The sequence below is a fragment of the Gordionus sp. m RMFG-2023 genome, chromosome 1, assembly GCF_954871325.1.
Source record: "Gordionus sp. m RMFG-2023 chromosome 1, tfGorSpeb1-WG-v2, whole genome shotgun sequence".
NCBI lineage: Eukaryota > Metazoa > Nematomorpha > Gordioida > Chordodea > Parachordodidae > Gordionus > Gordionus sp. m RMFG-2023.
This window is the reverse complement of record NC_088775.1, coordinates 33,116,750-33,129,217: the sequence shown is the minus strand read 5'-3', so window position 1 is coordinate 33,129,217 and position 12,468 is coordinate 33,116,750. Positions and strand designations below refer to the sequence as shown.

The following is a 12,468-nucleotide window of genomic DNA, read 5'->3' as shown; positions in this document are numbered from 1 at the left end:
ATGATAATAAAAATAATGAACTCATGGGTAAAATATTTACTTATATTAAGAAATGGTTCTAAGACAAATTATCATCGATGTACTCATCATGGTGTTAATGGCGTCTCCAGCTGATTTCAATTGATACATGCTTAAAATGCATTTTAATGAATGAATTGTCAGTCTAGGTATTATTATATGTCATTGCAGTGCAATGACAACTATTACGTATGTTCAAGAAAAAATGTGTAGCGACAGTTCAATGAAAATCATGTATGGTCAAAAAAGAGAAATATAAAACTTCCTTAAATAAAAAGAAGAAAATTTAATGAAAATAAATGATAAGAATTTTTATCTTTCTTTTTGATGATTTATTAGAATTTATGTAGACATTTACTTTGATTTTATATATATGCGTAAAATGTATTATTTTTACCCCAGTTTGATTTCTCAAGAAAGGGGGGCGTGTTGTATCTGTTGATATATAATTGACATTTATGGACATTTTATCAATTGATTTTCGCATAAAAGATGGAAAACAATATTATTCTTTTGTTCTTTTAGATTTAATAAGGAAACTGGGTATATTAGTATTCTGATCTCTACAAGATATACATTGAGAATCTTTACCTAAATTAATGCAAGTAATCTAGATAGGTTTAGTATTAAATATGCCTTTAGCTGTTATATGAATAAACTACCTACTAACTTACCTCTGCCTTTACAATCTCTCCTTCTGCAGCGGTAATATACTGTAGGCTCAGCTATTCTATGTATGTTATATTAAAATAGGTTATAGCAGAATATATCCTTACGTTTATTAGATTTGATATATTTGATTGGGTTGTCTAAAAAATATTTTTTTTAAAAATCAAATTAATTTTAATATAATATATCATACTTTGCAATGATTCATTTCTTCTTTTATCAAATAGTCTTTAAATATTAGATACAGTATTAAGCATAATGTTTTTAAATGATTTTAATTTACCGCGATTAAATAAACCAATCAGAAAAAAATGGACCAAATTTACGATCAAATGACTTTATAGTTAGGCAAATCTTTATTATATGTCATTGATCGGAGTTAACCTTAAATTAGAAACCATCCTTGGAAAACATATAAGGTTAAAGTCCGCAATTACTATTATTAAAAAATATTAAAAAAGCAAATAAGCTAAAATAGCTGTCAATGGCCCCTATAAGTTTGAAGCGAGATATTTTAAAAATTTTAAAAAATTTAAATTTTACATAGACAGATTTTACTATTTAAGTAAATTATTTAATATTAAATTAATTTAATATAAATAAAAATTTATTAATATAAATATTAAAAAATATAAAATTCTAATATTAATTAGTTATATATATTAATAATATAATAATATAAAAAATTTATATATTAATAAATACATAGTTTAATATAATTTTAATATATTTAATATTAAATTAGATATAAAGAAAATTATGTAAATTAATATATGTATTAAATTGTAAGATTATAAGATTTTATTATAATATAATAATTAACATTATTTACATAATTAATATAATTTATTTAATATACTTGTAATATATATATTGCATATTTTAATATTATTTATATATATTTAATATAATTAATTTATAATGAAATAATAAATAGAATTTATTCAATATTATATATATTTTTTAAAATATTTTATATTAGATGATATTAAAACAATTTTCTTCTGCATTAGAGAACTTATCTATTTAATAATGGAACTATAGATTAATTTTTTTGAAATATTTATTCTAAAAAAATAACCAAGAATGGTAAAACTAGTAGCCATTTACTTGCGTCGTTTTCTGAATATAATTTCTTGAGACTTGTAGATGGGTAGAAAATAAAAATAAATTTTAGGGTTAAGGGGTAATAGATATTTATTATTTCTATAAATATCACATTTACTCATATATTTTAATTTTTTGTTATTTCTAATCTTTTTTTATTGGAACTCTATAGATAAAATTTTTATAGTGGGGTATTTATACTTATTATTCCTTCAAAATCTTATTTACTCAAATTTTTCTTGAGATTTCTAATAATTAATGGGATCGTTAATTTTTTTTTTATTGGAACTCTATAAATAAAATTTTTATATTGGGTATTTACTCTTATTATTCCTTCAAATATCTTATTTACTCAAATTTTTCTTGAGATTTCTAATAATTAATGGGATTGTTAATCTTTTTTTATTGGAACTCTATAAATAAAATTTTTATAGTGGGTATTTATACTTATTATTCCTTCAAATATCTTATTTACTCAAATTTTTCTTGAGATTTCTAATAATTAATGGGATCGTTAATTTTTTTTTTATAAGAACTCTATAAATAAAATTTTTATAGTGGGGTATTTATACTTATAATTCCTTCAAATATTTTATTTACTCAAATTTTTCTTGAGATTTCTAATAATTAATGGGATTAATTTTTTTTTTATTGGAACTCTATAAATAAAATTTTTATAGTGGGTATTTATACTTATTATTCCTTCAATTACTCAAATTTTTTTTGTTATTTCTAATATGGGATCTTTAAATTTTTTTCTTACTAAGAACTTCTTTATTAAAATTTTTATTGTAAATATTTATATTTATATAATATAATTATGGCTACAAATGAATATTTCTTTTTATTTCGAGTGCATAATTTGACAACATTAAACATTAAATTATTATTGATTATGAAATTTTTCTGAAAAGTCGCGAATATAATTTTATTTATTCATGCCTGTGTAGACAATATTAAAAATGTATTTTATAAGAATTTAATTACATATATATATATCAGGAATAAAAAAACAAATTTTATAATAGTGCGCGAAACAATAATATAAACGTACAATATGAAAAATGATAATTTTGAATTGAAATAAATTGTACAAAAAATATATCGACAATAATAAGTTATACAAACTGATAAAAAAAATATACAAAGGAAGGGTTTAGTGTACTATTCAAGCATTCCAATGTCATTAACATTATGATTAGTATTATGTACTTTTACCATATAAAGCTCTCCACAAATGATGATATAACAATAGTTGAGGAACATAATATAGATTTTGAAATTGGCATATACCATTTCAGCCAAACCCAACTACAATAAAATAACTTGGATCAACAGTAACGATATTTTTTTACTGATATCAAAAAAAATATAAAACAAATTTAGTTAGATGATGGGCAAAAATTCACCAGTATATTAATATTTAAAAAAGGGCTAAATACCAATAAATTTTTTGGAATATAAATATCTGGATATTTTTTCCAAATATTCAATAGGACTATACAAATTTCCACAATAAAGGATCATTATCTCTCTTATTTTATCATCTAATACGATATATTTTCTTCTTCTATCGGTAACTTTTCGCCCATCATCTAACTGCATCAACATAAGATTCATATCTTGCTCTATATTTTTTATGATATCAATAAATAAATAAATATTGGGGTGAGGATATGGAACGTATTCCTTTAAAGCACGATGAGATCCTTCAACGTGGTTATTCGTCCTCACCTTCTAACATCAAATGTGTTCCACATTTCATATTTGAACTTGGCATTACTGTTAATCCAAGTATTTTCAAAATAATTTAAAAAATCAAAAATAGAACTTAATTGAAAAGATTGAGCTTCGACTCAACTCAATCATTATAGATGGCACATCCCTTTCCAATAAAAATGGGATGGCCATTATAATACGGAAAAATTTATAAATATTAGGATTTCGCCTGTGCAGTTGGGTCAGGCGATTTCCTGAATGCGTCTTACGATGCATTGACAGAAATGGAAATAGCAACCTTTACAATAATTCTCGGAAAAATTTCCTTGAGGGCTAAAAATACGCGAATTTCAAAATCTATTGTTGCACTTGGTGGCGAAAAAATTAAACCTAATGATAAACAATAATTTTTTAATAAATAAAACATTCGAATATATGTATTTTTATATTTATCTGGTAAATGAATATAAGCACAGATAATTAATGTATTGTTTATAATAAAATTTATAGTGTAAAATTGTTTAAATAGTTTAGGGGCGGCATTAAACGTGTCATCTAGATATATTTTATCTGCCAAATAAAGGCGAGATAAAAGAATATGAGTAGAAAAAATAAATATTTTATTATTATCATTACAAATTAAAAAATTATTATTAGTTATGGTGACTTTATGTTCGCCAAGCAGTGCTATATCAGCATTTGTGCGAGGTAAAGATGGCCGCGTCGATTGAATAACGCGTGCCATAATTGTTTTTACCGACAAAAATGTTGGTAAGGTTTTAGGATGTCGCATCGCAAAGGAATCTAATTTCCTTTCGCGCATAACCTTTTTATATATTTTATATAAACTTAAATATTTATTTAATTTTGTTTGATTTTTTAATTCATTTAACGTAAGTAAAAGTTCATAATACTCTTCATCATTCATTATTATGTTGCTTTGTCATCGTAAAATGAGTACCTAATATACCCCTTCCCTTACAACTTTGTAAACGACATTTATAAAAAAATTCTCTATTGCGAAGATATAAATATTTATTTGAATAGATTAAATTATTATTAAATTTAGATGTAATAAATTTATAGGGGGACTTTTTTTAAAAAAATAATATTTGAATTTCTTGATAATTAGCTTTGTTTAAAAATAATGAATATAAATATCTAAATAATATATTATAATACTTGAATTTGTTGTAAGATTAATAACTTCATGTTCATAAATAGCTGCTTTAATTTTTATTATAATCATTAGTATGTAAAATTTTATCTTACATAAATGGGTTTCATTTTCATTACTATGCATAACATGGTTTTCATTTTCATTACTTAAAACATGGGTTTCATTTTGATCAACTTTGTTAGATAGTTATAAATATATAAATAATTATGGTACTTAGACTTGTTGTAAGGCTGTTAGGTAGATAGTTATAATCATGATCACCAGCTTTGTTTTAAGATAGTTATAAATATATAAATAATTATGGTACTTAGACTTGTTGTAAGGCTGTTAGGTAGATAGTTATAATCATGATCACCAGCTTTGTTTTAAGATAGTTATAAATATATAAATAATTATGGTACTTAAACTTGATGTAAGGCTGTTAGGTAGATAGTTATAATCATGATCACCAGCTTTGTTTTAAGATAGTTATAAATATATAAATAATTATGGTACTTAGACTTGTTGTAAGGCTGTTAGGGTTATAATCATGATCACCAGCTTTGTATTAAGATAGTTATAAATATATAAATGCAAAATAACATGATAATGTGCATAAAAGTAAAAAACGTGTTTATTTATATTTAACTTTATTATTACTTTCTTTTTCATTTCATACATCGTTTATATACATTTTTATAAATCTAAATTAGAATACAAACGAAAAACAAAAAAGTAAAAATATTATAAAATATAAAAAGTAAGGTTACGCCGAAAGTTATAAAAATAAGGTTACGCCGTACATATAATAAAGTTATTACAAAAAATAATAAAAAATTAGATTACAAAAAAATAATAATTAGAATAACTCAACATTCTCCCTCTTCTGATAATTTCATCGGAGAAGTAATAGAGAGTTTGTTGTCCAAGTGGTTTATCGTTTTGGTAATCAATTTGTATCACAAATCATCATAACGTTGGCTTGTCCCAATCGTTGGTTTGTTTCAATCGATTTTGCACGTTGGCTTGTTTAAATCGCAAACTTGATATCCTTATCGTAATTTGTCTCCATTAATCATAGCTTGTTTGATAGTACTCAGTTGTTATTATTATCATAAATAAGTTGCGAATAATGAGAAATAATAGTTCATCATATTGGATATAAGAATAAATGAAGAATGATAAATCAATAAGATTGTTATATAATATTTTCAGCGTTTTAATATAAGCGTTTTAATATTTAATTTACTTTATGCAATTTAATATTTATTTTATATTTTAAGTTACATAGTCTTTTAAATAAACAGGTTTTTTTTTATTCGCACAGGTCTAGAAATAGGTGTTATTTCGTTATTATCAATAATTTTTATATTTTTGTCCACACTTCCCTCCTTAAAAGAATCCTTAGAGTCATAGTTAATAATTGTGTTAAAACAGTTTCTAATTCTTATTTGATCTAAATGTCTCCTCAAAATACCTTTCTCAGTCTTAATTTGGAACATCATATCACTTTCTTTATGTGTGATTATACCTTTACACCATTTATCATCACCTTGTACTTTATACCAAACAAAATCTCCTACGTTAAAAGTTCTATTTCGTGGTAAAGTAATGTTTATTTTATTCTCCTTCTCCTCCATCGGTTTTAATAAGCCCCATTTAATTCTAATATCTCGATTAAACATTCTCTGAGATGGTGTAACACCTGTAGTATCATTAAGCGTATTTCTGTAATTAAATAAAAATTTGCTAAGTGCAATATCTGGGTCAATTTTAATATTCCTTTTCATATGTGTTTTGAACGTTCTAACCATGCGTTCAACCTGTCCATTGAATTGCTGATGATAAGCAGATGTAAGCACATGTTTAATACCAAAATTGTTGCAAAATTTTTCAAAATCGTTACTCGTAAAGTTAGTGCCGTTATCAGTAACTATGGTTTCAGGTATCCCATATAGCGAAATAGTTTTAAAGATTTCTTTTAAAGTAACATCAGTCGTAATATTTTTAACAGGAACAATAATTGGAAATTTGCTGTAGGCATCGACTATTATCTACCAATTTTTTGTGAAAAACGGACCCTCATAATCTATGTGTATCCTTCAAACGGTTTGGTTGCCAAAACCCATGGTTTTTGTATCTTTATAGGATTATCATGATATATGTTACAATCGTCACAACTTTTCACTTCCATAACTATATCATTATTTATACCAGGCCACCACATGTACTCTTTGGCTAAGGATTTGATTTTTCCTGCCCCCAAGTGACCTTCATGTAATGACTGTAGTAAATTTTTTCTCATAGAAGACGGAATTATGATTTTGTTGCTTTTGTAAAGACAATCATTATACTTAATTCCAATTCAATGTTTTTATAAATATTATTCACAATAGGCCTTTTGTAATTAATATCACTTATGACTTGTTTTAATTCTATATCTTTCAAAGTTTCATCACGAATTTGATCAAAGTTAATAGGTAAATCCTCATATTCATTTATTATGGTTACATTTTCAATAGTTTCATCACGACATTCTTGTGGTAATCTCGAGAGACAATCAGGAACAACATTATATTTACCGGCTTTATACTTTATATTAAAATCATATCCTCCTAATGTAATATTCCACTTTTGGAGTCTTAACGACATGGTGCTATTATCCTTAAGACTATTGGTAAAGATGTGAACTAGAGGCTTATGGTCAGTAATAATAGTAAATTTTGTGCCTATTAAATATTCCTGGAATCTCTTTATAGCGAACATTATAGCGAGAGCCTCACGCTCAATATTGGTATAGTTCAATTCAGATTTTAATAAAGTTCTCGACGCGAAAGCTATAGGTTTTTCTTTACCATCTTTTTCAATATGAAATAGTACAACTCCTAAACCACATTTTGATGCGTCAGTGGCTATCCCTATAGGTAATTAAGAATTAAAATATGTCAAAGCAGGTGGAAGACTGATTAACTTCTTAATGTCATTAAAACTTTTAGAGTGTTCAAGGTTCCAAGCCCATTTTTCTTTGTTGACAATCTTATAAAGAGGATCGGCAATTTCTGCAAAATTGTTCAAAAATTTTCTATAGTAGCCAGCCATTCCCAGAAATGTTGATAATTCAGCAGCTGATTTTGGTTCTGGCATATTAATTATTGCTTCAATTTTGTCATGATTAGCATGAATCCCCTTAGCGTCAATATCATGACCCAGGAACCTCACTTTGTTTTCAAAGAACACACTTTTATTGAAGTTAGGTATTAGCCCAAACGATGATATTCTATCAAACACTTTTATGTTGTTAAGGTGGGCTTCATCGTTTTTTCCAGTTATAAGTAAATCATCAATATAAAATATGACGTCATCCATATCACCGAAGATTTGATCTATAATCTGTTGAAAAATTGCAGATGAGGTCTTAAGCCCAAAAGGAAGTCTAGTAAATTGGTAATATCCCTTGTGCGTAGATATGGTTAAAATATTTCTGCAATTTTTATCAATTGGTATCTGTAAGAAAGCATTTTTAAAGTCAATCTTCGTAAATTTCTTTCCTTCTGAAAGTTTAGCAATTAGATCATTGATTCGTGGTAGAGGGTATCTAAAATCTTCTAGAGCTGGGTTTACAGTGTCCTTAAAATCAGCTCAAAGCCTAATGCTCCCATCATCTTTGTAGACAGCGGTAACAGGACTTGCCCACTGGACATCATTCACCGGCTCAATTATTTTATCATGTATCCATTTTTTAAGTTCATTACTAACAAGATCAATTTTTGAATAAGGGGTACGTCTAGGCGGTATAATTTTAGGTTGGGCATCACTTCTTAAATGTAACTTGACACTTGCTTTGTTGATTGGCCCATTAGTTAATTTCGATTCACACTCTTTAATCAATTTTTTTATTTCATCTTCATAATTAGTGTCAATATTTGCTATAAATTTATTTATGAAAGCATTGATCCACGTACGTCCCAACAAGGCATTTTTACTTGATTCGACGATTACCGCTTGTAAATATTTTGAGATACCTTCATAAATCACTTTAACTTGGGTGGTGCCGATGATTTTGATTAAATTCCCGTCATAAGCGGTGAGTTGTAGATCGGATTTCTTAAGATCTCTAATACCAAGTTTTTTAGCAAGACCATGAGGTATAATAGTGTGTTTGGAACCAGTGTCAATCTGCATACAAGTAACAATATCGTTCACTTTTAAAGTAGTCATAAATGCGTTATCTTTGTCATTAATCACGTCACCAGATAAATTGTTGACATTAAAATTATCATCTTTGTTCTTTGTAGAGTCAACTTTCTCTTCAATAATTTCTTCAATATTCATGTTGTAATCATTGTTGCATTGTATTTGCTTTCTATTATTTTCGTCGCCACCTCTATAATTATTTGAGTTGTTGTTATATTGTATTTGCTTTCTCTGATTATTATCATTACCTCTATAATTATTTGAGTTGTTGTTATATTGTATTTGCTTTCTCTGATAATTATTATTACCTCTATAATTATTTGAATTGTTATAATAAGATTGGTAATTGTTACGATTTCCGTCACCGTATTGGATTTGTTTTCTTTGATTATTATCATACCATGTATTATTTCTACCATAATTCGATTGATTATTATTATTATAGCGATAATTGTTGTAGTTATAATTGTTATAATTATCGTGGTATCGCGAATTATTATTACCATAATTGTATCTAAAATTATTATTGTAATTCCCATTTCTATATCTATTATCATAATTATTTCTAAAATTATTATCATTTCTACTGCAAAATTTTTTATTTTTATCGGACTTTTTATCATTATTTATATAACTTATATCATTATCCTCAGACTTAATATTACTAGAGTCCAGTTTCACCCCTAATTCAACCATCTGATTTAACGTCAAGTCAAAGTTTTTGGAGAATTTGTATTTAATCTTATCATTTAAAGTAGAAGTGCGTAGTTTTTCTTTTAATCTACTATCGTCCAAAAATTTACATTTTTTATGAAGTTTCGATACTCTAATGTACCACAGCATAAAACTCTCTGATGAGTTTTGTTGAAGAAGATTAAATTTATTAATTAAAGTATATAAATCTAGCGCTGGTAAAAGATAGGTTAACTTTTTAATCACAATTTTAAGATCTAAAATATCGGTATCAGAACAAATTGCCTTAATGTCGTCAAAAACTTCGTCTGATAAATTATTAAGCAAAGTATTTATTTTAATAGAGTCCGATAATGTACTAGTCGAAAAATAATTTAATATTCTGTCTAAATAAATTTCGGTAAGAGGACCCACTAACTTAGGGATCTCCTGTAAAAACTCTTGTTTTATTTCCATGTTTAATTAATAAGACACATATATAAGCAATTATCACATTTATTATTTTATCAATTCAAATTTAAGTATAACTATTCATGTTTTGATAAATATACAGATTAATTCAATGAAATCATTATCACTATAAATATATTGTTTCCCATTAAGTAATTCAAAACAACTAATCATGTCTCTTAAATTCATGAATTCAAACAACACGTCCTCCGTACCATTTATTCTAGAAAAATTAACGTCACAATTGAAAGTTAGGTCGAAAAGGATGTCATAGATTGAAATATGGTGGGGAATATTAATGATCTTGAACGAGAACATAATGTAAAAAAATGAATTTACTTTTCAATCTTCTTCTATATATAGGGAGAAAAAAAAATTTTATTATTATTTTTTTTAAAAAAAAGAAAAACATTTTTTATCCATTAGGTGAGAATTTTTTTCCTATAATGGACCCGGAGCACCATGCAAAATAACATGATAATGTGCATAAAAGTAAAAAAAGTGTTTATTTATATTTAACTTTATTATTACTTTCTTTTTCATTTCATACATCGTTTATATACATTTATAAATCTAAATTAGAATACAAACGAAAAACAAAAAAGTAAAAATATTATAAAATATAAAAAGTAAGGTTACGCCGAAAGTTATAAAAATAAGGTTACGCCGTACATATAATAAAGTTATTACAAAAAATAATAAAAAATTAGATTACAAAAAAATAATAATTAGAATAACTCAACAATAAATAATTATGGTACTTAGACTTGTTGTAAGGCTGTTAGGTAGATAGTTATAATCATGATCACCAGCTTTGTTTTAAGATAGTTATAAATATATAAATAATTATAGTACTTAGACTTGTTGTAAGGCTGTTAGGTAGAATCATGATCACCAGCTTTGTATTAAGATAGTTATAAATATATAAATAATTATGGTACTTAGACTTTTGTAAGGCTGTTAGGTAGATGGTTATAATCTTGATCACCAGCTTTGTTTTAAGATAATGAATGTTAATATAGATAAAAATTTACTTTGACATTCATTTGTAACATAAATTCTTCCATCTGTCTGATTAAATTGGACAATTAAATTGTCTTCAGCTAAATAAAATAATTTTTTTTATATTTCTATTCATCATAAACTTTGTGTTGATATTGATTTGAATTTTTGATGGTAGCAATTTGGATCTTTAATATATTTAATTTATATATATTTAAAAATATTTTATCTACCAGTACACTCTTTAGATATACTAAATACATAATATTTGAGTATGCCTTTCCCTTTGCATGATGCTTTTGAGAATTCATAATAAGTAGTTGATTCATTATAATATTTATGTAAACGGAAATTTGGTGGAATTATAGCCATTTTTGAATAAAATATACCTTTTATTTTTGAATTCTAAAGTAAAGCTTCTTTTTTTACTGTATTCATAAAAGCTTGTAAACTGAGTAATAAATAGCTGCAATATAATAAGCTAAGTATAAGATTTATGGATTATTGAATTATAAAGTAAGGTTACTCTTCCTTTTTTTTACTGCAATATGGTTTAATTGTAATATTCATAAAAGCTTGTAAATTGAGTAATAAAGAGCTGCAATATAACAAGATTTTTAAAAATATAGTAAATATACTTTTACAGTTATTTAGCCTAATTGATAATAAAGAGCTGCTATGATATTTATAAAAGCTTGTAAATTGAGCAATAAAGAGCTGCAATATAATAAAATAAGTATAAGATTTATGGATTATTGAATTAAAAGGTAAGGTTACTCTTCCTTTTTTTTTAATGCAATAAGGTTTAATTGTAATATTCATAAAAGCTTGTAAATTGAGCAATAAAGAGCTGCAATATAAGATATTTAAACATAAAATAAATATACTAATATGGTTTAATTGTAATATTCATAAAAGCTTGTAAATTGAGCAATAAAGAGCTGCAATATAAGATTTAAACATAAAATAAATATACTTTTACTGTAATATAGCTTAATTGATAATAAACTGCTACAATTTGATATTTATAAAAGTATTTAAATTAAGCAGTAAGCTTAAGATATTTGAGCCAATGCCATATAATTAATTCTTGTGAGATTTATTATTTGTCTATATTTTAATATTTATTACAATATTTATATTATAAAACATATTTTTATAAGAATGTTTCAAAAACAATTGACACTATATTCTTGAAGATGTAGATTTATAGAAACCTGTTAGCCATGTAAGCCCTATTTATTATAATTCTTGTGAGATTTATTATTTGTCTATATTTTAATATTTATTACAATATTTATATTATAAAACATATTTTTATAAGAATGTTTCAAAAACAATTGACACTATTAATATTCTTGAAGATGTAGATTTGGAGAAACCTGCTAGCCATGTAAGCCCTATTTATTAAAATTCTTGTGAGATTTTTTATTTGTCTATATTTTAATTAAGAGAAA

General features: G+C 25.2%; 1 protein-coding gene across 3 annotated transcripts; it reads right to left on the bottom strand.

Moving 5' to 3' along the window:
* Positions 1-4,033: 4,033 nt before the first annotated feature.
* Positions 4,034-11,130, bottom strand: LOC135922052 (uncharacterized). Of its 3 annotated transcripts, none has more exons than XM_065456462.1 (9): positions 11,044-11,130; positions 10,951-11,000; positions 10,865-10,907; positions 10,771-10,821; positions 5,001-5,051; positions 4,907-4,957; positions 4,786-4,866; positions 4,696-4,740; positions 4,034-4,645 (listed from the first exon to the last, which is right to left on the bottom strand). In XM_065456462.1, the coding sequence occupies exons 3-9, from the start codon at positions 10,896-10,898 to the stop codon at positions 4,611-4,613; spliced, it is 348 nt and encodes a 115-aa protein (XP_065312534.1). In that variant the 5' UTR covers positions 10,899-10,907; positions 10,951-11,000; positions 11,044-11,130; the 3' UTR covers positions 4,034-4,610. The 3 variants fall into 3 exon arrangements, 2 of the variants coding, with proteins under 2 accessions (XP_065312534.1, XP_065312535.1); XM_065456463.1 differs by having other exon boundaries at positions 4,696-4,737; XR_010570710.1 differs by lacking the exons at positions 4,034-4,645; positions 4,696-4,740; positions 4,786-4,866; positions 4,907-4,957; positions 5,001-5,051 and adding an exon at positions 5,198-5,233.
* Positions 11,131-12,468: the final 1,338 nt, after the last annotated feature.